This window comes from Bison bison, unplaced genomic scaffold, assembly GCF_000754665.1.
Source record: "Bison bison bison isolate TAMUID 2011002044 unplaced genomic scaffold, Bison_UMD1.0 scf7180017864256, whole genome shotgun sequence".
Classification (NCBI taxonomy): Eukaryota; Metazoa; Chordata; class Mammalia; order Artiodactyla; family Bovidae; genus Bison; species Bison bison.
This window is the reverse complement of record NW_011494828.1, coordinates 1,553,775-1,579,440: the sequence shown is the minus strand read 5'-3', so window position 1 is coordinate 1,579,440 and position 25,666 is coordinate 1,553,775. Positions and strand designations below refer to the sequence as shown.

General features: G+C 41.4%; 2 protein-coding genes across 4 annotated transcripts in view; one reads left to right on the top strand and one right to left on the bottom strand.

Moving 5' to 3' along the window:
- CCDC17 (coiled-coil domain containing 17) overlaps nt 1-2,894 on the top strand; it is a 3,974-nt gene extending 1,080 nt beyond the window's left edge. The window contains exons 5-13 of the mRNA XM_010847856.1: nt 32-115; nt 204-322; nt 567-680; nt 903-1,039; nt 1,153-1,250; nt 1,403-1,606; nt 1,777-1,987; nt 2,060-2,170; nt 2,466-2,894. Of these exons, the coding sequence (XP_010846158.1) occupies nt 32-115; nt 204-322; nt 567-680; nt 903-1,039; nt 1,153-1,250; nt 1,403-1,606; nt 1,777-1,987; nt 2,060-2,170; nt 2,466-2,549 (1,162 nt within the window). The 3' untranslated portion in view covers nt 2,550-2,894. The remainder of the gene's footprint in view (nt 1-31; nt 116-203; nt 323-566; nt 681-902; nt 1,040-1,152; nt 1,251-1,402; nt 1,607-1,776; nt 1,988-2,059; nt 2,171-2,465) is intronic.
- An 866-nt stretch (nt 2,895-3,760) lies between these two features.
- Nucleotides 3,761-25,666, bottom strand: part of NASP (nuclear autoantigenic sperm protein (histone-binding)) — a 28,696-nt gene continuing 6,790 nt past the window's right edge. Inside the window, exons 2-15 of one of the 3 annotated variants that reach the window (XM_010847853.1) lie at nt 17,731-17,781; nt 16,803-16,913; nt 14,552-14,632; nt 13,398-13,507; nt 11,703-12,683; nt 8,463-8,542; nt 7,736-7,821; nt 7,552-7,625; nt 6,879-7,067; nt 6,564-6,730; nt 6,118-6,174; nt 5,948-6,025; nt 5,151-5,213; nt 3,761-4,637 (exon numbers count right to left, since the gene is read on the bottom strand). In XM_010847853.1, coding sequence (XP_010846155.1) covers nt 4,557-4,637; nt 5,151-5,213; nt 5,948-6,025; nt 6,118-6,174; nt 6,564-6,730; nt 6,879-7,067; nt 7,552-7,625; nt 7,736-7,821; nt 8,463-8,542; nt 11,703-12,683; nt 13,398-13,507; nt 14,552-14,632; nt 16,803-16,913; nt 17,731-17,781 — 2,209 coding nt within the window. In that variant the 3' untranslated portion in view covers nt 3,761-4,556. Of the gene's footprint in view, nt 4,638-5,084; nt 5,214-5,947; nt 6,026-6,117; nt 6,175-6,563; nt 6,731-6,878; nt 7,068-7,551; nt 7,626-7,735; nt 7,822-8,462; nt 8,543-11,702; nt 12,684-13,397; nt 13,508-14,551; nt 14,633-16,802; nt 16,914-17,730; nt 17,782-25,666 lie in introns of all 3 variants that reach the window. The other 2 variants (XM_010847852.1, XM_010847854.1) reach the window with 2 other exon arrangements.

Here is a 25,666-nt window from a genome sequence, read left to right as displayed (position 1 = left end):
GCGGTCCCGGCGCCGCCGGCCCCGACCCCAGCACCCGGCTGAACACCGTGAGAGAAGCAGAACTCTGTGGTCCGGTGCTACAGGCCACCCCAGGGACTCTGCCTGCGGAGATCGGGTGAGGTCCGGGCCCGGGGACGTTCTCGGGACGAAGCGCTGATCGATTCTGGTAAAACGCTGCTGCCTTCCTGTCCCCTACTCCCTAGGGCCCTGCGTGAGGCCTACATTCGAGGCGGGGGCCAGGACCCCGGCGTTCTGGGCTGGATGTGGCAGCTGCAAGCGGAGGCATCAGCTCTGGAGCTTCGGCGGTCGCGGACCCGCAGGGGTGAACAGAAGCGGGCCAGCCAGGAGACCTCTCTGGAAAGAGGGAAGGGCGGTGAGGGAGGACGCCTTTGGCTTGAGAACCACTTGAGTGAAACTCCGAGGTAGAACATTTGTCTCTGTGGTGGTGGCTAGAATGTTAGCCGACAATCAGCCGTGTTCAGAGAGTACCAAGGCTGGAGAGCTGCTTAGAGCAGCTGGTCACCAGAGATCAGAGGTGACGGGTCACATTTGTTCAATCTCAGGAGGACGGGCAGGTGCTGCATTCAAGGAGCTTCTAGCAGTGGAGGCTGAAAACCGGCGCCTGGAGGCAGAAATCCTGGCTTTGCAGATGCAGATTGGCGCAGGCCAGACACCCTGGGGTCAGTGAGCAGCCAGTTCCACCCTGCCTAGCCCTCCCCAGCAGGCCAGGCTCAGAGAAAGGGGTTAGAGGGGCCATGCACGGGGAATGCGACCCGTGTCTGCGCCCCATCAGTCCCGTGTCCACGCGCATCTCCAGGTGTCTGCATGGGTTTGGCTCTTGGGGATGAGGTATCTCACTTCCTGCGTCCTGCTCAAGGGCCCCTTCTCTTCCGTGTACCTAGGGCAAGGGGAGCCGAGACTTGGGGCCAATCCGAGCCCACGCCTGAGGAGGGAAGATCCCCCAAGCCTCCCGCCTCCAGTGGCTCCCCAGCTGCCGCCCTCCACCAGAGTCCTATTCTTGGGTGGCGCTGAGAAGGCTGTGAGGACCGGGGGTTCGGATTGGGGCAGTTCTGCTCTGTGCAGCTGGGGGAGCTCGGGGAGCATAGTGTCTGCCTGGGAGGGTTTCTGGAAGAATTAACTCTTCCTGCGCAGTCGCAGCTTCCTGGAGCCATGACCAGGAACCCGGCCAGGGATCCACACTACCTCCTGCCCACAACTGACGTCCTGGGCCCTGCACCCTACAACCCTGGGTGAGGCCTGCTCCCTCCTTCAACATCCTCTGTGACTTAGTCACTGCTACTAGTTTAGGAGACCCACTCAGGCCAGCTAGAATGGGGGAACTGCCTGGGTGGTGGGCGGGTGGGACTGGGGCGTGTGCGTGTTTGAGACCTGTGTTTCCTAGGGCTGGCTTTGTCATTTTCTATGACTTCCTGCGGGGCCTTGAAGCTTCTTGGGTTTGGGTGCAACTGATGACTGGTTTGGCCCGAGATGGATGGGAGTCAGGAGGGACCACAGCGCTACCCCCAGCCCTTTGCCTGCCCCCACCTCCAGCTCCTGGGCCCATGGGCAACTGTGCCATCCTTGCCAGCAAGCAGCCTGTACCCAGGTCAGTACATGGGGATTATTTCCTTGGTGCTGTTTGCCACAGCTGAGGCTTGTCCCTCACTCTGCTGTATTTCCTCATCTGTATACAAGGACTCTGGCTCTGAGGGCCAAGTCCTAGGAAGGGAGCATAACCCACTTCTGGCTCCTGACACATTTTTGGTTTTGCTCTAGACTACCACCCTCACCATCAGTAGCCTTGGTCTGTGAGCTCTGGGCCTGGCAGGGGCTAGCATGGGCTAAGGCACCACAGCCAAAGGCCTGGGCCTCACTAGTGCTATTTGACCAGAATCAGAGGTTGCTAAGTGGTCGCTGGCGTCTCCCATTTCGGGCCCTCCCTCCGGACCCCAGCCTTAGCCCTGGGCAGCTTAACGGGATTCCCCAGGTGAGTGTGGAAGATGGGGGCTGGGTCTGCTCCTTCACGTTACAGATGCAAGGCCATTTCACCTTTCCCCAGGTTAATCAGGCCGAGCTCTTTCTGCGACTGGTGAATGCAAGAGATGCAGGTGTCCAGACCCTGGCAGAGATCAATCCAGCAAATGCCCACGAGTACCAGTACCCACCCCTGGTGAGGGCCCAACTAGAGCAGGGACAACACAGGTGTGGTTGATGTGGTTAATAACCAGCCTTTGTTAACCACTATGCACTTAACAAGCCATTACTGTTTTCTGTGAATGAACTCATGTGACTCACATATCCTGTTAGGTCCGTACAGCTGTGTCAACAGATAAGGAAATGAGAGCACCATGAGGTTAACTTGGTTCACAGTGAGCAGTTAACTGTAAAGTGGTGTGACACTAGACGCTGTGCTATTAACCTCTACACAAAGATTGCTACAGATCTACCCTCTCCTTGTTCCACAGGTACCCAACTCATCTTCACTGGAAGCCAGCCCCCTCACCCCAACAACTGCCTTTGTTGACCCCCCTCCTCCAGAAGATGCCTGAACTAGCAGACTTGGGTGCGGAGAAGAGGGTACAGCTTTGACCAACCCCCACTGGCTCAGAGTCCAGAAGAACGGGGGTATGAGTAGCTTAACGTGCACAAGGCTGGGGCCCAGACTGAGGCCTCTTCTGGGATCTGCAGCTTTACTATCTCCATGTTCTGACAAGAGTCTGGAAACAAATACAGAAGTGAGCACATTAACATGAGCTCCAATCCCAGCTCTAACTTCCACAAGCACTTGGTCTTTCTTTACCTTTTATCCTTTTGTTAAAAAAAAAAGATTGATGTGAGGATTAAACACATCAGGTTTATAGTATTGTCTAGCATATAAATTCTTTGAAAGGTGACTTGGAGAGAGTCTTTCATTCAGCTAAAGAAGGTTCAATGCACGGTACTGGATGCTTGGGGCTGGTGCACTGGGACGACCCAGAGGGAGGGGAGGGGAGGGAGGAGGGTGGAGGGTTCACGATGGGGAACGCGGGTATACCTGTGGCGGATTCATTTCGATATTTGGCAAAACTAATACAATATTGTAAAGTTTAAAAATAAAATAAAATTTAAAAAAAAGGAACTCTATGAGCTCCTCCCCATGTGTTATGTTTTTTTTTGCTAAAGCCAGTCTTACAGCCCACTTATTTATCCCAGCTTCTTCACATCCTCCAGGAAGCCTTCCAGATTCTCAAGGTCACCATAAAACAGGGAGCTCCTGTAGCCTATCTACTTACAAACAACCTGGGTCATGTTCCCTCCAAGTTGGCAGGGGGCTCATCAGAGGTGAAATCCAGCTGATATTATATTGGGCCTGGCTTCAGACCAGTGTCAGCAAAATCAAAGTCTTGATAATTAAGGCTGCCTTTGCCTGTTCTAACCTGCTATCTGTCCAGTGCAGCAAAGTAGCCCTGTGAGTGGTGGAATTATCAAATCCCCTTAGGTAGTAGAGGGCAGGCACTGTTTGGAGTTCAGATCCTGCCTGGTATAAAGCAGTTTCTTAAAGGTCAGCTCAGAGGCAGCCAAGTCACAGATCTTACACTGGCTCTGCACCCTGGACATCAGCAAGGGCCCAATGGGACGGCTTTAGCACCAGTGGCCTAAACACCAGCACCCTCGGACTGGGCAGCCAGAATTGCTGAGCCACTTTCCACCTTTCAACCACACATCCCACTGAAATGCTCCAGGCAGCTCAGGATCCGCACTCTTTAAACACAAGTCCAGAGGCATTTTAACATCTTTATTTAATAAGTCAAAACTGTGGACAGGTAACAATTTCAACTGTTGATATTTTCTGTACATAAAGGTTCAAATATAACAATGTAACTCAACCAGCCAGTTCTCCCCACAGATTCTTCCAACCACATCCAAAGTGTCCAGTCAGTCCCTCAGCCACTTGCAAGCTCAATTTTATACAGTTAGCACAACAGTCTTCAAGGATCACTCCCCCTGCCCGCTCCCTTGCCCCAAATTTTCGTCAGTTTTTTCCAGGACAGGATTATGGCCCTAATTGGACACCAGGTGGATACCAAGGTGCCCCAAGGCCTGGCATAGCTGCTATTAGCTCACAAAGTCCATCAAACAGTATCAGCACCAAAGAACAAGATCTTAACTAAGTCTTGTTTTGTAGCCCCTTGTCCAGGGAGAGCACCACTCAATTTGCAAGACAGCCCAGGTTCAGAGTATTTATAATGGAAAAGACAGCACCACTGGAAGATAAGGGCCTGCGGTCACGCTTGATTTCATCACCTCCACATTAGACAGGAATCTGGATTAGAACTTCCAACAGAGATCAATACAGAGGAGGAAAAAAACACAAAAACCTTTGGCTACTGTATAAAACCCAGAGTGCTCCAAGGGGCACAGATTAAGCCAATATTTAAGGGGAAAAAAAAATCATCAAAGCCTCAACCTTTGCTTACAATCTTTATTGAAGTTATACAAAAAGAATCCCCAAAAAGTGAAAAAATACATTATATACAAAAACACTGTCCACTGGGAGGCAGGCTCTGCTCCCTCTCTTAGCATGCAGTGCTTTCAACTGTAGCTCCGGCCTCCACTGTCCCCTCCACTGCTGCCCGGCTTTCAGCTTTATTCTCAGCCTGGAAGATAAACAGGGAGCCTGGGCATAAGTGAGCCTACTTTAAGCCATTCTTTCTTACACAACTGAGTCGGCCTCAGTCAGAGGAACAACAGAGGTCCCTTAAATTCTGCTTTGCTCTCTACACTAAAAGGGATCACAAGTATGCACCCATTTCCTAACTTCTCTGTAATAAGGCTGATAGAAAGAGGAGCAAGCAAAAGTGACCGAATGGTCTTGGCAATCAAGTGTCTTCTCCCACATTCATTAGAGGGGGACCTGTGGTATATATTTGACAATGAGACATCTTACATTTCATAACCAAACTGTTTCCTGTACAACCTCATTGTTTTTATGAAAGTAATCAAATAATCCAAAGAGGATCAAGTTGGGGAACATGCATTGGCTTCCCCAGGCCCTGAGAACAAGGGAAATGAGGCAAGAGTCCAAACCCTGCTTAACTGCCCACCTCCTCCTCCATGTTTTCAGCAACTTCGGTTCCAGTGGAAATAGTGTCCCCACTGCCTCCATTCACCTCTGGCTCTTGTTTGGCTTTCTTTGCATCATCTTTCCGGGGGCTCTCTTCCTCTGGTTTCCTCTATAAAGATATAATTAATTGTGAAAGGTTCACAAATGTGCTTACTGTTTTTAAAAGGACAATTATAAAACAATTTTGTAACACATGCCTCTTCCCTATGGTGCAAAGATCATGAACACCAGGATTCACAGCTCTAAGGGTCTCCTGAGCCACAGCCTGTCCTCTGGAGAATAGACTGGTATGCCTAAACATACCAGTTCAGCCTCTCCAAGGATGGAGAGAGAGGATAGGGATGAGGAATAGACAACAGTGACCAACCCATAAATCTGAAGTTGAGTCAGGAAGCAAAATAAGAGTGGAGGCTTAAGTTTAAGGAGGTCTGCTGCTGAATGACTACTGTAAACCTGCCAGCTTCCTAAGATGGGATGATCTGACCAGACCTCCTCATCAGCTTTCCTAATAGCCCTTGGGCTAAAATAGACCAGGAGAGTGTTGCTAGAAGACATATGTATTTCTTTTGGCTGCACTAGGTCCTAGCTGTGGCTCTCAGGATCTTTGATCTTTAGTTGTGGCATATGGGATCCAGTTCCCTGACCAGGGATCAAACTCGGGCCCCCAACAACGTAAGCTTGGAGTCTCAGCCACTGAACCACCAGGGAAGTCCTAAAACAGCCATCTTATTGCACCAAGCATTAGGGATGTTTATGTGAAAGGTAATTCTCATGTATCATTTGGAGGGAGGGAAATGCAGAGTAGGGAGAATATAGAAAAGAAATGACCATATATAGATTTACCTTCTTTCTGACAAGGTGGGAAATATCAGTAACACAATTTGATGAGGAAGCACCATCTGTTGGCTTTCTACTTGCAATCTGGCAAAAAAGAAACCTTTGTTACCAATGTACTGCTGTATATGAAATATACACTGAAGCCTAATATTGACAAAAATCACCTGAATACCCACCATGGAAACTGAAGAGCTTCCTCCACTAGAAGTGAAACCTGAAGTAGAGCTCTCCACCTGTGAGAAATGACAAACCCAAGTGGGTCCCAGGATAGAACCCACCAGGTCACCTACCTACAAGCAACTGATTAATAAGACTTCAAACACTAGTGGCCTCCACATGGTAGCAACATCACCCACCCTCTCTACTCACACATGGTCACACAGTAAATAGCTGAGAAAGAATTCAAACCCACAGTCTGGCTCCAGAGCATACTGTCTTGAGCATTGTATTTACTATGAGAGGAAATCGTATAAGACTTCTCACATTCCCTCTGACATCCAAATCCCTGGAAACCAAGTCGTGAGGAAGATTCCTAGCAAATGGAACACTAGTACCATGATAAAAGGCCTTCAAAAATATCAAATGTGTGACTATCAAAACTCTACAAGGAAACCAAACGAACCAGAGTTGCTTTCAGAGCCAGTTCAGCTACATTCCCACTACGCTGGGACTCCTTTGCATCTTCTATCTTCTCTCTAATTTCAGGGAGCAGCTCCTTCAGCTCCTCAATTTCTTTCTCATATTCAGTAGGTGATCCTTCAGCCTCCTTCATCTGCTCATTTAGTACAGCTAGAAAGAAAAGGCTGAAGTGATCAGTAAGTAATAGATAACACAAAATGAACCTTTAAAAAAAACCTGTCGGGAAAAAAAAAAAAAAAAAAACCTGTCGATACTGGATCCATCATAATTCTTGTGGAAACAGACGATGCATACTCACCCATTCTCTTCTCAATGACTTCAATAGATTTGCTGAACTGTGCTACTGCTTCATCATACTGAGAGTTGTACCCATAGGCCAAGCCCAGCTGGTAGTGAGTCTCTGCAAGGAGCCGATCATGGGCTTCCAAATACTGTTCCTGCAGGTTTAGGCAAGCCTGGAACTCCTCCACAGCTTGGAGGTAATTCTCTATTGAAGAGAAAAATAGCAAGCAAATGCACATTTAATATACAGAACTTCTAAAATTCCAGAAATTCTGCAGAAATGTTTTCCTATGTTATATATATTTCACTTTTCTTTGTAGTATCTCCAGGACCCTTGAACAACTTAAAAAAGCTACTGGGAGGGAGTTCCCTGGCGAGCCAGTGATTAGGACTCTGCACTCCCAATGCAAAGGGGCCATGGGTTCACCCCTATCAGGGAACTAAGATCCCGCATGCTGCACAGTTCAGCCAAAAGAAAAAAAAAACCTACCAAGAGACTTTCATTTACAGTATCATTTAAAAGACTATTCATTGTTCTAGGAACCATAACGAACCCAAAACACCTACTGTCCATTCAAAACTAACTGCCCACAATTTATGATCAATTGAGCTGGATTTTAAGGAATTAGAAGGTTCAGGCACGGGGCGGGGAAACAGTGTGTTAGAGAGTAAAACAGAAAATGTATTACCAGATTCAACACTAACTTCTCCAAGTTTAAGATGTGCCTGTGCAGCATAAAGCTGAGCCTCCTTCGTGTCTTGCCTAAAAGGAAAGATAGTTAGAAACCTTAATAACATCTGACCAAGCCTAACTGCTTTGTTTTCAACCCCCGAACTCCCAGCCTAAGGCTAAAAGCACCAAGAGTTTTTTACCTTTTAAAAATGATCTTTGCTAAATCCAGCATATCCCAGGCAAGTTCTAGGTTCCCAATCTCCTCCTCTTCATTTTCTTGAAGGGACTAAAGTATATCCAAATCATTGGTGTTAGGCAGAAGTACAAGACAGGCATCTTTGATTACAAATCAGAATGTGTAATTTAGTATGGCTGAGGTGAAGGAGCAGAACTGGTATAGGATTCAAAATTCAGAATTTTCTCTCTAAACCTACACAATGGACCCCTACAAAGTCTACCCTGTATCACCTTATGTCAGTTGTTGCTCAGTCACTAAGTCATGTCCGACTCTATACAACCCCATGGACTTCAAGCCAGGTTTCTCTAGCCTACACCATCTCCCAGAGTTTGCTCAAACTCGTGTCCATCGAGTTCGTGATGCTATTCAACCATCTCATCCTCTGTTGCCCCCTTCTCCTCCCGTCCTCAACCTTTCCCAGCATTTGGGTCTTTTCCGATGAGTAGGCTCTTCGTATCAGGTGGCCAAAGTACTGGAGCTTCAGCATCAGTGACAGTTAGCAATGATATGTTGGGTCCTGTCCTAATTGACAGGACTGCTAGGATCAAATGGATCTGCCTATTCTCAGCATGAATAAAGGGTCCCCAAACCCTAACCAAGAAATGACTATCTATAATAATTATGCCTACACTAGTAAACCACAGTCCTACAATAAGAAAGGAGATAATACTCGGCAAATAAGAATTCACCTTGTTTTCAAGAGCTGAATCATTTAGTGTTTCTTCAGCCTTGTCATTTTCTTTATCCTCCTCTTCTGAGCCCTCGGTTTCTGCAAGCAAAAATTCTTCAGTATTGAGAATACTAAACATAACAGACAAAGATGACAGGACAAGTCAGAGATTCCAATAAACATGTCAAATGACCTATATTCTGGGGTAGGACAGGCCAGATTCAAGCCAAATCGGGTAACATTTGAACTGGATATAAATAATAAAGTCAGTGGTTAACAGTCTAACTCGAGTCTAATCCAGATTTAGCATAATCTTAAATAATTCAGACCTTCAATGACCAACAGGCTGTGTTTCTCTTCTAAAAGTCAACCTGCACAGTTCAGATCAAAAGAAATTAACTACTGACTTTGATTCACTGGCTAGAAACTCCCATCTACTCAGAGTCAGTTGGAGGCCTCAGCCAGTATTCCTGGGTTCTTTAAGCCAACTGTCAGTTAATACTAATAAGGCCAAGAAAATACCAAAAGTTAAATTACTTCAGTCCATTTGAAGCAAGGATGCTCAAGAAGATGCTTTCCCACAATACAGCCGTGGAAAGAAGCACAGCCCTCACCATTCCTCACCAATGAGCATGCCGCACTCCAGCCAGCTCCAGCATGCACAGAATTTGAGTGAGCAGTACGTTATTTGACTTTCCAGTATCATGTTAAAGTCTGCAGCCATACTAACACCACATTTCATCATACTGACAAATACAAGTTAACTGCCTGCGAGGACAGGCTGCTGATAAACAGCTCTACACACTTGGGTTCAAACAATTCAGAAGAGCCCAAATACTGTCTCCTAACTGAAAATTAGGCATTAGGGCCATGAAGTCAGGTTAAAGAACTTTTATCTGTCTACCAATATTTCTTTAGGATGGAAATAGGCAAAGAAAAGTCGTATAAATTAGGACAAACTAAAGTCCTAAGAACCAGTTAAAGTTACAAGTTAATTGTAATTAACCTCTATAGCAAACACTGTTTTATCAGGTACCTCCCTTTTCTCCTGTTGACCATGTAATTTGGTGCTTCTGAAATACAAGTACTCACCACCACATACCAGTAGCTTTCAGTGCCCAAATTTCAAAGTGGTTTGTATACTTAGCTCCCTAATGTTAGGCTAGATGGGTGGTCTTATTGACTTTGAGGATGAAGCCCATCCTCCACTAGAACACATGACAGGTGAAGCAGATCGGGTGTATTTCTCACAATATTTAAAAAACCAAACACCTTATCTTCCCAATGTGCAGGAAAATTTGGCAAAATGTTGCTGTTCTATATTCTTATTTATCTGGTATCTGTTCAACTCATACCAGCATGCTAGAAAGTGGCATCTATTTTGGCATAAAATGTCTAGATATTTGGAGTTTTACATCAAATTTTTAAATTAAAATTCTTATAATGGTCTGAGAAAAACACTTGTTTCTCTTGAGGAATCTGCATTACCTTCATGGAATGGTGGTGAAGAGCTAAGTTAATGAGAAAGCCACTATTTTTCAACCTGGTAATCTGTGCCCAGGTATTAACAGAAATGCACCGAAGGCCTCAGTTAAGAGATCTGTTTATTTTCTAAGTTTCTTTGAAAATGGAATCTTGTTTGTCATAAGTCATCCTTCAGAGAAAGGGAAACAACGTTTTAGAGATACCACTTCTCTCATCTTAGAGCATCTTCAAAACAAGGTGGCAAGAGAGCTGTGCAAAGCAGCAGAATGACTCTTAAATACCTCTTCACAGGGTTTTAAGAGAAAACCTCTTCCAAGATTTCTGCAGGCTAGTGCTACCACATACATTTCTGACAAGAAGTGGGTTAAAGGAAGGGATTAAAGTTGACTTCCTCAGTGTGAGGTATTCTGGGAAGAACACATTCACATCAGATCTAGGGTCATATTCTGGTCCTATGATTTACTGTTTGATCCCAAACAAGTCACGTAACCTCTAACCCTCCATTTCCTCATCACTATAACTGGAGTGATACTACCTACTACACAGTACTGTATTTTGGAATCAAAAGTAAAGTTTAATGTATGTGAGAAACTCTAAAGATTAAGACATGAGAGGTTTTTTAAAAACTGAGTTCAGTTCTGTGCTTTTTCCATACACTCTCCTCAAGCCCAATGAGCAGCCCAGTGGTGCTACCATTTAGCCAATTCACTTCTGGTTACCATGCTTGTGCTGGCTGGAGTACAAGGACTTGCACACAGGTAGAAGGAAGTTAACCAGAATTAGCTACAGATATTGATAATGGGTCTTTGAACATCTCAAACGTAAGAAAACTCAAAGCAGTCAATTACATAATATGTGTGTGTGTGTATATATATGTAAGTATTAACGATTAATTGGACTATACCTGTGGTTATTAATACCGTTAGATCAATCTTACAGACAGCAGAATCCTCAAATGATAGTACAACTCAAGTCAGACGTGCCAATTATGTAGTTGCTAATTAGAGGCTTATACATCTTGATGAAATGGAATCATAATTAGACCAATGATACAATACAAAGCATTCACACTTCATAACATTCTAAGTAACAAAAAAAGTCAGTTTAGCAGCCAAAGCAAGCATGAAATGAGGAGGGAAAGCTGCAAGAGTACTTCACAGTTTTCAATTATCTTTTGGAGGGGGCTAATTTAACTAATGTGAATAAGCCTCTAAACACTTCCTGAAGACTGAAAGTAAAGATTACCAGAATTCTTTCACTCTGGTGATAAAACATTCAAGGGTAAACTGCCTTCACTTAAATGGCATGCCTGCTTAAGTGCATCAATTCAGTGGATTCTACTGCTTTAATCCTGCTTCCTAAAGCAGAAAAAAAGGAACCATGTGAACAGTAAATTTAAAAATCCAGAGGCATGCAAGTGAACATCCATTCAGCATTCTCTGCCAGCCTAGCACACTATTTCCCTACCTACTCCACCCCACCACCCACCTTTGTTGGCTAGTGAGTGCAACAAGTTACTGATAGCTAGCCAAATCTCAGAAAGGCCTATTTTGCAATTAGTAAAAGCGTTAGTCTATAAGCCAACTAAAGAAGACTTGCTTTTAACTTGCTCAACTTATCACCACCTTCTTAAACCACTCCCATTTTCATTTAGCCCTTTCCTAATCCAAAGGCAGACGGAAAATTCTGAATGGAAGGCTGACTTTTACCCATGATTAGTGAGTCAAATCCAGAATGTACTCCACCCACTGTAGCTCTTGTATGTCCCGGTTACCTTCACCCTCTTTCATCTGTTCTTCTTTGTCTTGTGCTTCTTCATAAGCAGCTATCTTAACTTTGTCTTCAGGGGATTGCTCAGTAGCCCCCTGGGCCACCTCAGTCTCCACCCCATCTCCGGCTGCCTCAGACTCTTCTACAGACAGCTTAGTCTCCTGGCTAGGAACCAACTCTGCCCTGACCTTCTCTAGTGCTGAGCCATCTTTTGTTCCTATCAGTCCTTCTGCATTAGTCTGTGGTTTAGTGGAGGCGTGATCCCCTGCAGCTGACAGTCCATTGACTGCACCATCCTGAGGGAGAACAGTGTCCTGCCCTCCAGGCTTCTCAGAGACTTCTGATCCGGCTTCTGCAGCTGAGGCATCTGCAGCCTGTGTTGTCACCTCCGGTGACTCTTCGGCAGAAGGCAATTCTTGTCCTACCAACTGCTCAAGAAGAGCCTTTCCTGGTTCACTTTCAGAGGCAGCTACCTGCTCCTTTGGCTCATCCCCACCCATATCCACTGGCTTGACTGCTTCTATCTCCACTGGAGTGCCCTGCTTTTCTAGAGTCACAACAGGTTGTTCTTTTGAAGCTTCTTTTGGTTTCTCCTCTATGCTCACAATTACTTCTCCCTGACCCCCTTTTTCTCTGCACTCTTCTTGGACGTCAGTTTCAGAAACTGATTTTCCTTCCTCAGCACCCGGTATTTCCTGATCTGGCTTCTTAGAAGTGACTTCAGCTTCACTCAATCCTTCTGGTGCCGCTGCTCCTTTTCCTTCTTCAGTGGTTTCAGTTAACTGATCTGGAGCTGATTTAACTTTCTCCTGTAGTTCCTCTGCAGGCTCACCGATATCCATATCTTCTCTTCCACCCTTCTCCATTTCAGTTTCCTGTTCTTTATCCATTTCAGGCTTTACCAGAGACTTGTCTTCTGTTTTTTGGGCTTCTTTTTCTCCCATGGCGTCATAAACCTGTTCTCTCAACTCTTCCCTTGCTTCCTCTACATGGTTAAAGAACATGAAGCATAAACATGTCTTCGAATTTAATGATAAAGGCATAAATGGAAACTAAAAATACATTCCCTTTAAACCCTCAAACAGCCTGGCTTATGTTTTAGCAGATGGCCTACAAATTACCTGCCCCTTTGAGAAAAGCAAAGGAAAAATCCCAACTAGCAGAGCAATTTACTGCAAAAGAAACCCAAGCTCCTTAAATTAGGTATTATTTTACTTGAGCATTCTAATTATCAGTTAGCTAAGAGATGCCAAGCTTTACATTCTCCTCTCAACACTATATATATATATATATATATATATATATAAAATAGATCTGATATGTAAAACTCTAGCAGCAAAACCCAGATTAGAAATTAACATTTAATTTTCTTAGAACCAAAAAATGTAAAAGGGCCCCAAAAGCCCAGCCATTAAAATAACTGAGCTGCAAAGACTCTTAAAAATTTACATCAGAAAAATATTTTAGGTTATTTTAATACTTAGAATATCAATTTAAATAACCAGATTTATTTAGGAAATTAAGTTATCCCCTTAAAAAAGTCTATCATCAGTTTCACTGAGACCTCCCCCGCAGTCTCCACCAGATGCAAGTGTAGCCCCAAGAGAGACTATTCAAAATAAGGAGAGCCCTATTTCCATCGCTTGTATATAAGAAATATACGTCGCATCTCTTGAATGTCACATGCAACTCCACATACCATCTATGTTATCATTATTTTCTACCAGAGATTCTTCTTCTGTTTTTTCTCCTTCCTCCTCTTCCACATGCACACCTTCCAGGGCATTTCCCAACACACCATTCTCCATTCTAGCAGAACAAAAGGAGAAAGTACTAAAGGTATGATGGCTAGAACCTAACAGTCTTTTTAAGAAAGAAACTTAGCCCTGTATTATAAAAGCAACAGAAGAGTAAGTAAGTACAGGGAATATAAACTATAAGCACTCATGAAAGAAAAGCAATGGTCAAAATGAATATAAACTATGGTTTTAAGAGCACTGAAGAAAATGAACATACCCTTTATCCAGCCATCTTAAAAAGCACTGATAACCCTTATCAAAAGGGCCATGTTTCCCAAACTTCTCATCTACCTATATGTCTCTAGATGGCCAAAAACATTCTGGCAAGATTTTCATGACAAATCCTTAGACTGCTCTACAAAATTAGAAAGCTTAGCAAAAGTGAGAGATTAAATAGATTACAGATTATTTGCTACTCTGTGTACCCTCAATGTATTTTATTCTGCTTAATAAATTCTGGTGGAATATCATAACAACTTTCCAACTCCTTATCCAGAGATGATTCTTCTGTTTTTTATCTTAAGATATTTTCACATGCCAAGTGTTTCCAAATTGTCCTTCCATCCATCCTTGTTATGGATATTGTTCTGGGCTAGCTGAGAGTGTTTTTAAAGGTTCCCTCTCTAAACTAGACTTGGTAAGTTATTGACTATTCACTAATGGAAAGATCTCTGCTTCTAATAACTGCAAAAGTCAAAACTTAAGTATAACTTTACTCTTTTAAGTGCCTTTCAAAATTCCCATCAAGGGAATTCCCTGGAGGTTCAGTGGTTAAAACTCCACACTTTCCACTGCTAAGGGTGAAGGTTCAATCTCTGGTCAGGGAACTAAGATCCCACATACTGTGCAGCACAAGCAAAAAAAGAAAAAGAGAAGCAAAAACAACCCATCAATTTTTCATCCTCCTTTCTAAACCCCCTGAGTAAAACCAGTCTCACTCAGTTCCTGTGAAATCTTAAGGCTAATAAATAATCTTAACAAAGAAACTTAAAAGTTTTTAAATAAATCATTATGATACAAACATCTTACTTTAAACTTAGCTTGAAAGACATACCTTGCCAACTCCAAAAGCGATTTCCCATAAAAAAAGAAGGCTTCTCCACATTCATTAGCTGTCTCTCCATACTTCTTACCTCTAAAAAGAGAATAAACAGCTAGGATCTGAATTAAACTTCTATTTTTTCTAGTTCTTTAGCCATAAAATGACGTTTCTTCTGTAACACATCCTTCTAGGAAACCAATACTCTCCCCTCCTCTTGAACTCAAGGTTCAAGGGACTTTAAGAAACAATGAATAAGTTAATGTTGCCAGTTCTTCATCTATATAGTATATATCATAATTATGCATTTAGATATATAATATACATTATATAATTAGAATATATATTCTAAAAAGACATCTATTTCCTACAATTAAATATATAATCTAAGATGCAAGCTATTAATAGGTATTTCTCCTGATAAAAGATAGGGGTCAATATAAGCCAGAATATCGTTAGGAGTTAGATGGCCTTTGGCTGGGACTAAAGCATGAATCAAGTCCATGTACAGGCATCATGATAAAGAGTTAATGTTCTTGCCTAGATTCAAATCCTGCCTCTAACTTTAAACTTTAGTAGTTAACTTAATCTCACAATGCCTTAGTTTTCGCATTTATAAAATGGAAATGTTAAGAACCGCTTAGGTCTACTGCAAGAACTAATTAAGTTAATGCATATAAAATCATTCAAAATAATGCTTAGAAATAGATAGCAATATATATACCAAGTTTAGCTATTAATACCTATAAACATGGAAGAAGCAGAGGAAAAATCACAAGTATGATAAATGGGAAGGAGGAAGTACTTTATGTGGAGTAAAGAGACTAGCTTTTATGGGGTAAAGGATCTGCAGAAATCATGCTAAGTAAAGTCAACTAATAGTCTAAGAGTCTAGTAAGAGTAACCAGAGCAACTAAGCATAAAAGCTATAATGATGAAGGTCATGTTTAAGGGAAGTCTGTTATATTAGAAGAATGCATCTCAAATTCTACTCAAATACCCTTAATGACAGGACAGTGAGAAAACTAAACTTTTCAGGAATCTGGAAGGAAAAAGCTAAGAAGTGTGTTTCTATGTGCTCAATATTAAAAACTTAGATTTTAACATTTTACAATGTAAGATTTTTATATAAAAACACCTAATTACTTAGCATCAGATGAAACCTGGGTCCTACCCTTAGCACAACACTGAATACCAGAACCTCAGCTCTTCAGGCCCAGATGACGACAGAGAGGCCAGAGGCCAATAAATCAACAACAATCAACAAGCATCCAGGAATAAGATTCTGTTCTAGAGGGAGTAAGGGTTAGGGAAAAAATACACTAATATAACCCTGACTGACTGAATAAAAGGAATGAAGAAGCCAAAGACTTAATCAGTGAGCCTCAAACCTGAAACCCAGCTTTATTATAAGCATCTCTTTCATTAAGCAAGATTTCTTCACTTCCACTAAATATAATGTTATCAACTAATGAGCATGCATGACTGACTTCAACTGCTATTGGTAATGGTATTTTTGAGAAAACAAGTCACAGGCTGAAAGGCTACCACTTAAAAGACACTTTCTCTCAGTGTATAAAGTACATTAAAGTCTTTGGCTAAACTAAATCACTCCTGAAGCACTAAGACTAACCCATTCCCCCAAGATACAGATATACATGGCCACCTGGTGGTCAACTATCAATATTCAAGAAATTGTACAGATAACAAAGGTGCTAAGAATCTATGAAAAATGCTGTGCTAATAACAGCATTAGCGAGAGGGTGACTAACCATGCCTTGCTTGGGATTACGGACTTCCCCTGGATATAGAACTTCAAGCGTTAGAGTAAACACAGCCCTACTATACAGGTGTATTCAGTACCCTGGGATATATACTTAAGGGAAAAGAATAAAAAAAAAAGTATATATGCATATAACTGAGTCACTCTGATATACAGCAGAAATTAATATAACATTGTAAATCAACTCCACTTCAAATAAAAAGTTAAAAAAAAACAAACAAAACAAAAAAAAAACACTTCCACTGTTAAAATTGGAACAAGTCCCAGAACTGGGACAAATTAGTTAGTGATCAACAGAAAACAAATTTCATTAACTCAGGAAAATCAAAGGCTAAAACTGCTCAGTTATACGTGAGTTTTATAGTTATAGGAATAAACTCATACATGAAAAATAAATCTTTTTAAACTCTTGCTTTTCATTCTTTTTCCCATTAAACAACTTTTTATGACTCAAGTTTATTAGGAATGTAATACAGTACTTACAAAAGACTAGCTGCTTCCTGGAAGGCATTGACAGCTGCAGGAATATCACCCATTACCAGATGTTTCTGTCCCAATCCCAAGAGTTTCTTAGCTTCACTATCCACATCCAGACTGCAAGAAAAAAGATTTCTTTTCAGGTGTCATATACTTTTAAAATCAACATTTTTTGAATACCTGCTACATTTAAAACTGTAGTATTTTATTTCCTTAGACCTCTCAACTGCTCTGGCAAGGCTGAGCTAACCCACGATCTATCACTACAAAAGCTCACTACAAAGTCTGCGTAATCAGTTTGTCTGTTGGTCATCCTTTCAAATCCAGAATTCCATGAAAATTTTAATTATTTTTATTTATTTTTCATTGAAGGATAATTGCTTTACAGAATCTTGCTGTTTTTCTGTCAAACCTCATCATGAATCAGGTATACATATATCCCCTCCCTTTTGAACCTCCCTCCCATCTCCCTTCCCATCCCACCCCTCTAGGTTGATACAGAGCCTGTTTGAGTTTCCTTAGCCATACAGCAAATTCCCGTTGGCTATCTATTTTACACATGGTAATGTAAGTTTCCATGTTACTCTTTCCATACATCTCACCCTCTCCTCCCCTGTCCCCATGTCCACAAAGAAAAATCTGATTCTTAATTCAAATGGCCACACAAGTGCTTTTGCTAAAGACAATCATCTTACTTTAGTAGGCAGAAGTGCATTCATACTTCACATTTTGTCACAGATTATAAAATCATTTAGTGAAGGACTGAAAATAAATTTATTAGGACTCCATACTTTTAATTTACAAATACTTTAACACTTATTCACTCTCACTCGTTACCTATTAAAGATGATAAAACAAACTGCCCTCAAGTTACACAGCTCTTATGTCTATGTTCTAGATATAAATCAAATCACGCCACTGTAAATAATCATACCTCTCCACTTTATCTGCAGAAGTAGAAGGAGCAGGGGCATCTTCTTCAATTCTGTAAAGAAAAATTAAGGGGGGAAAAAGTAAAAATGAAAGGCTATTTTAAGACTAGAAATTTAAAAACATAAAGTCATAAAAAAAGCTATTTATTAAATGTCCAATATATTCAGATCTTACATAACATTTATTTACATTATCAAATTTAACACTTATTCATTCAAGTAACTGTTGAATGCTTATTTGCTACCTGATACTATTGATATAATGAACAAGACAGTTACATCCTAGATTTGAGTTTACTGCTCACTAAAAATAAGTTTGTTTTTTAAAAAAAGGAAAAAGCAAAGTTTCCCAGAACATTCATTTTCAGGGGTAAAAGTACTAATAAATATCTTTACAATATTTCATAGTTGTGTTTACTGAAAAAGTCTAGAAATGACCAACTCAGCAGCCCCTAGAACCTAGACTGTGCTCCTGAAAATCCATTTCCCACTAAAAGGAACCAAGAATCCTCTGAGAAATAACTGATCTAAAACAGTGTTGGAGAAGTACATAGGTGAATCTGGGGCAATATCATGACAGAAGGCAACAAAACTCTATCTAGCATTATTTAGGATCATATCTACTAATGGTCATGCTAAAAGGAAAGGTGGGGAAAAAAAAAATAATAAAAATAAAAGGAAAGGTGGGGAATCCAGGGTAAAGCAAGAAGAGTTCTTTGTACTTTTTCAACTTCTCTATAAATTTGATGTCTCATATTTACAATAATATTACAAAAGCACACTTAGGAGCCAACCTCAATAAAATCTCACTGGCCAAAAGAAGGGACAATGTGAACATCAACAAAGATAATAGGGACTTCCCCAGTGGCCCAGTGGGTAAGACTCCAAGCTCCCAAAAAGGGGCCTGGGTTCGATCCCTGGTCAGGGGAACTAGATCCCGAATGTCCCAACTAAGAGTTCACAAGCCACAACTGAAAGATCCCTCACACCGCAATGATGATCTAAGAGCCCACGTGGTGCAACTAAGACCCAAAGCAGCCAAATAAATAAATATAAAACACACACGCAGATAACTGAATAACGAAAAAGGACCTACTGTGTAGTACAGGGAAATATGCTCAGTATTTTATAATAACCTAAGTGGGAAAAAACTCGAAAAAGAATAGATACATGTATATGTATAACTGAATCACTTTGCTGTACACCTGAAACTAACACACTGTTAATCAACTATACTGCAATATAAAATTTTAAACATTTTAAAAAAGATTATAGCTGCAATTGACTGGAAAACTCCAAATATGTTTAAATCCGTGAGTTCTCAATAATATAAACAAAAAAAAAACCTCATTAGTCATCTTTGGAAAATGATTGAAAATTGATAAATAAAGGGAACGAAGAATTTACCCTTTTTTTACCATACAGTTAAACCTTAGGTAGGTTTCAAGAAAAGAGTTGACTTAAGTTATTACTTAGGAATGCTATACACTGACACCATTCACTTGGTATGAACTTAAATCCTTGCCTTTGTTACCTAGTCTATCATCAGTTTTCACCTATATCCCAAAGGAAATATTCAGTTAAGGATATTTATCATCTTTAACTGTGCCTCCAAAGCACACCAGTTTAAACCAAGGACCGTTACATCTCAAATGAGAGCAGAGAATGCTGTTAGCTGTGATGAAATGGAGAAAAAGAACAGTGGGAACACAGAAAACTTTACTACTAAACACCTCAGAAGCCATACATGAGAACTGAAGTACATGCAGCAAGAAAGCTAGGAGCATGGGAGAACACAGGAAGTTGTGTTTTTAACTCCTCCAAAGGTTAAAATATACACACAAACAGAACTGAGTCAATTAATTTTTCATACTTGGACTTTCTTATTTAGCATACCAAATTTATATACACAATATGGACAAAACAAATGAACAACTAAAAAATAGCTTACTCAATAAATATATTAACTCAAAAATCAAATTCAATAGACATTTTATTAGTATCTACTGTATGCTAGATGTGACTTCCCTGGTGGCTAAGATGGTAAAGCATCTGCCTGCAATGCGGGAGACCCGGGTTCGATTCCTGGGTTGGGAAGATCCCCTGGAGAAGGAAATGGCAATCCACTCCAGCACTCTTGCCTGGAAAATCCCATGGACGGAGGATCCTGATAGGCTACAGTCCATGGGGTTGCAAAGAGTCGGACACGACTGAGCAACTTCACTTTCACTTTCACTGTATGCTAAGCATCAGAATCAACCTCCAGCAAAAGTTAAAGCAGAGGACACAAGTAAATTCCCTAGCTGTCCAGCGGTTAGGATTCGCCCCATCACTGCCAATGGCCCAAGTGAGAGAACTAAAATCCCACAAGCCACAGGCGCCAACGCCAACCTGCATCCCCTCCACCGAAAAAAAAGCAGAGAGGACAATTTGGAAAAAGCAGAAGAGATTAAATGACAAGCAGGGGCTAACTATATTGGAATCTGAGTCTTAGAAAATGCTTTAGAGATGAAAAGTTGTCAATTACTTTCAGCAGGATCCAGTATCTTTCTTAGAAACTCCTAAACATTATATTGGTTAACAAGTTTGATGAAAAGTCCTGGAGAGGGGAGGTGGGCAGGGAAATGGGGTTGAAAATAAGCAGACTTCATACTGACAGGAAAAAAGCACAATTTAAAAGCTAATGTGTTCAGCTGCACAGTAAGCAGCAAATGATCTGACCAGAACCCTGGAATGGCCCAGGATCCTTATCTACAAATACTTCCTGTCATAGCTTGCTGTTGTTCAGTTGTCGTGTCAGACTCTTTTGTGACCTCATGGACTGTAGCCTGCCAGGTGCCTCTGTCCATGGAATTTCCCAGGCAAGAATACTGGAGTGGGTTGCCATTTCCTTCTCCAGGGGATCTTCAAGATCCAGGAATTGAATCTGCATTGACAGGGGAATTCTTTACCATGAGCCACCAGGGGAAGCCCCTGTCATAGCTAGTTACCTTCAAATAGCTTCCTTCACTAATGGATTATTCTAATTCTAGCACAGAGTTTCTGAAATTACCTGTGACTAAAGGACCGGACTTTCAATTTCAATATGCAGGAGATGGGTTTTTTAATATAAAACAGAAATGTCAGAGTAATGTCAAATTTCTTTATTTCCAAATGTTTACTCTCAGTTTTTATGCTTACATCTTTGGCAGGGGGGAGGCAGGGACCGGGCTGCATAGCATAGCTTGCAGGACTTTAGTTCCTAGAGCAGGGACCATGGCAGTGAAAGTGTGGAGTCCTAACCACTAAACCGCCAGGGAATTTCCTGAACTTTACCTTTGTAACTGTCCTTCACCCTACTTTCCATGTCCCCACTTCCTAGGAACAAGACTAGAAACAGATCATTTAGTTTTGATGCCAACCTAAGTCTTTAAATTTTTATCAAGCTGAGGCACTGAATGCATAATATCATCAAATTTACTTCTTATATATCCTATGGTACAAAAGTTTGAAGTGGATAAAATTAGAAAAAAATGGGTATCAGTTCAGTTGCTCAGTCATGTCCGACTCTCTGCCACCCAATGAACCGCAGCACACCAGGCCTCCCTGTCCATCACCAACTCCCAGAGTTTACCCAAACCCACGTCCATTGAGTCAGTGATGCCATCCAACCATCTCATCCTGTCGTCCCCTTCTCCTCCTGCCCTCAATCCCTCCCAGCATCAGGGTCTTTTCAAATGAGTCAGCACTTCACATCAGGTGGCCAAAATATTGGAATTTCACCTTCAACATCAGTCCTTCCAATGAACACCCAGGACTGATCTTCTTTAGGATGGACTGGTTGGATCTCCTTGCAGTCCAAGGGACTCTCAAGAGTCTTCTCTAACACCACACTTCAAAAGCTTCAATTCTTTGGCGCTCAGCTTTCTTCATAATCCAACTCTCACATCCATACATGATCACTGGAAAAACCATAGCCTTGACTAGACGGACCTTTGTTGGCAAAGTAATGTCTCTGCTTTTTAATATGCTATCTAGGTTGGTCATAACTTTCCTTCCTGTCTTTTAATTTCATGGCTACAATCACCATCTGCAGTGATTCTGGAGCCCAGAAAAATAAAGTCAGCCACTGTTTCCCCATCTATTTCCCATGAAGTGATGGGACCGGATGCCATGATTTTAGTTTTCTGAATGTTGAGCTTTAAGCCCTTTTTCACTCTCCTCTTTCACTTTAATCAAGAGGCTCTTTAGTTCTTCTTCACTTTCTGCCATAAGGGTGGTGTCTTCTGCCTATCTGAGGTTACTGACATTTCTCCCGGCAATCTTGATTCCAGCTTGCGCTTCCTCCAGCCCAGTGGTTCTCCTGATGTACTCTAAATATAAGTTAAATAAGCAGGGTGACAATATACAGCCTTGATGTACTCCTTTTCCTATTTGGAACCAGTCTGTTGTTCCATGTCCAGTTCTAACTGTTGCTTCCTGACCTGCATACAGGTTTCTCAAGAGGCAGGTCAGCAATGATAAACTTACTTCTATTCTTACTTAGTAGCCTAGACAAAAAGGGCATGAACCAATCAAGGCCATATTAGTACAGTCAGAAGAAAAGGCATAATTAAAGCAGAGATTCTTCAAACTTCAGTCTACATGAATTAAACAGATTATTGAGTCCCAACCCTAGAGTTCTGGTTCAGTGGATCTACTATGAGGTCCAGGAATTTGCATTTCTAACAACCTTCTAGGTGATGCTACTGCTGGTTTGGGGACCACAATGTAACAAACACCAGGTTAGGGAAAAAAATTACACACTAATGTTCATGTCTTATCTGAGCCACAGACATGTTTATCCACAATTATTTTTTCAATGTTAATTATGGTAGCCACTACATTTAAAACTATGAAGATAGCACACAAAAAATCTGGATTTCTGCTTCTCTTAAAAAATTGTTATGTAAACTGTAAAACCAAAAATTACTAAAGAAAACCATGGGAGAATTACTATGTAATTCATCTGGAGAAGGCCTTTTTAAATTCAGAAATTATAGAAGATTGATAAATTCTACTCCATCTAATTCATTTCACAAAAGGTTATCTTACCAAATATATAGAGTATTATAATCAAAAGGAAAAAAAGTCCAGCAGGAAAAGATTAAAGGATATAAACATATCCACAGAAAATGAAACACAAAGAGCTCAAACATCTGAATACGTGCTCACACTCTTCAGAGAAACACAAAACTACAGTGAGAAAACATTTTTTTACCCATCAAATATTCAAAGACAAGAACGTAAGAAAAACAACTGTTTCCATATATTGCTAAAAGTGAAGTCGCTCAGACGTTTCCCACTTTTTGCAACCCCATGGACCATAGCCTACCAGGCTCCTCCATCCATGGGATTTTCCAGGCAAGAGTACTAGAGTGGGTTGCCTTCTCCAGGGGGCAAACCCTTCCTGACCCAGGGATCAAACCCGGGTATCCAGCATTGCAGGCAGACACTTTACTGTCTGAGCCACCAGGGAATCAAAAGGAGAGACGTGAGGGTATCCACAAGGGTCATGCTCCAGGTCAGGCTTCAACTCACAACCTCAGCAAGGCTCTGCATGTAGTGCTGTATAAGTACTGCACGCTAACAAACTGCTAACAGAAGTTTAAATATATACATTGCTAATAGAAGTTTAAATTTACAAAACTTCTATGCAGGTCTATTTGGCAGTATCTATCAAAAATAACAAGTGAACACTCTTTGATCCAGCAGTTCCACCTGTAGAATTTATCCTATAGATGAGTCCATGGTTTACAAGGTTATTCACTAAAGCATTATTTGTAATAATTAAATTCTGGATAGAATTCAAGTATCCACCAATAGGAAACCTGTTATGAGACAGCCACAGAATAGAATAAAATGCAGCCATTTAAAAAAAAAAAAGGAAAACTATGCCCTCATGAGGAAATTACATCCTGAGGAGGAATCATCTCCAAGATACATTGCTAATAAAGTGGTCAGAAATGTATCAAGTGTGCTACCATTTGTACAATAATGTAGAATAACTACATACAATCTGCTCTTATATTAGATATCATTGCTGTTATTGTTGTTTAGTCGCTAAGTCGTGTCCAACTCTTTGCAACCCCATGAATTGTAGCCTGCCAGGCTTCTCCGTCCATGTATTTCCCAGGCAAGAACACTGGCGTGGGTTGCCATTTCCATTTCCAGGGGATCTTCCCCACCCAGGGATTGAACCTGCATCTCCTATATCGGCAGGCGGATTCTTTATCACTGGGCCACCAGGGAAGCCCAAGAGATATCACTGAGGGATACATAATAAATTATGAACACTGGTGGACTGTAAGGAGAAAACGCTAGTAAGGGTTAATTAACATTTCACTGTATACTCCCTCTTCTGGATTTTGAACCAGGAATGTATGCCCTATTCAAAGAAATAACATTTTAAATATCAAAAATATCTGCCACTGTGGCATACATTCTCCCCAGTCAACTGAAGTTGAACAGTGACCTAACACTGTAAGGGAGAATTCACCTGAATCCCCACCACCACATCACTTTTTCCTATCTGGCCCTCTAAGCTTTACATTTCTAAGCCCTTCTACAAAACACCAAATTGCTAAATATTGGTGACTGTTTAGAAACTGGGAAACGTGGGAAGGTGAATCTGGAATTTTTATTTCTGGGATTGGGAAACTGAGCACTATCCGAGCAAAATAAGGTACAAGAATAGGATTCATTAGTGAGAACTGTGGGTACCTATTAAGAGTTGGTTGGTTTGGTTTTTTAAAAAAATATGTATGTATTTATTTGGCTGCACTGAGTCTTAGTTACAGCATGAGGGATCTTTAGTTGCAGCAGGCAAACTCTTAATTGCAGCATGTGGAATCTAGTTCTCTGACCAGAGATAGAACCCAGGCCTCCTGCATTGGGAGAGTGGAGTCTTACCCACTGGACCACCAGGGAAGTCCCTCAGAGTTGGTTTTGAGGTGCTTATAAAACACCTAAATGAGTAACATTCAATAGGCCAATTCAGAGCAAACATCTGTCATAGAGCCGTACCTATTACATTATCATTTAATCCTCTCACAAAAAACACAAAATGCCTTGTGGTATGTGTCAATACCCTATTTTCCAGAGTAACTTACCCAATTACACAAATGATTTTCTAATCTATGCGTAACACCAATCATAACTCATGCTATATTCTGCCTACTGACTTTCTGTATTCTCCATCCGGATTAAGATCTGAGAAACCATGACTATCTTATCCTAAACTGTATTCTAAAACCAAGCACAAAGCCTGGCATCTAATCAATATTTATTAAAGTAAGTGACCAATTCTGAATCACTAAGGGTAGGATTAAGGACAAGTGACTTTGCCACTTATCATGTGAAGTACCTAACTTTTCTCAACTATTAACACTACCCATCTCACAAGATTTGTTTTGAAAATTAAATGAGAATATTCACGAAGTGCTTAGTTCATGAAGTGCTTAGTTCAATGCTTGGCACATAAAGAATCAAAAGATGCTAGCACTCATTAACAATGAAAGAACTAAAAGATAGGAAGAATCAGAGGCAGCATCAAAGGAAAATAAAATTAAAGAGGGAGTATCTGGTATCAGGAAGCAACAGTTAGAACTAGACATGGAACAACAGACTGGTTACAAATAGGAAAGGGAGTACGTCAAGGCTGTATATTGTCACCCTGCTTATTTAACTTCTATGCAGAGTACATCATGAGAAACGCTGGACTGGAAGAAACACAAGCTGGAATCAAGATTGCCAGGAGAAATATCAATAACCTCAGAATATGCAGATGACACCACCCTTATGGCAGAAAGTGAAGAGGAACTAAAAAGCCTCTTGATGAAAGTGAAAGTGGACAGTGAAAAAGTTGGACTTAAAGCTACAAACATTACAAGAAAAACAAGATCATGGCATCCAGTCCCA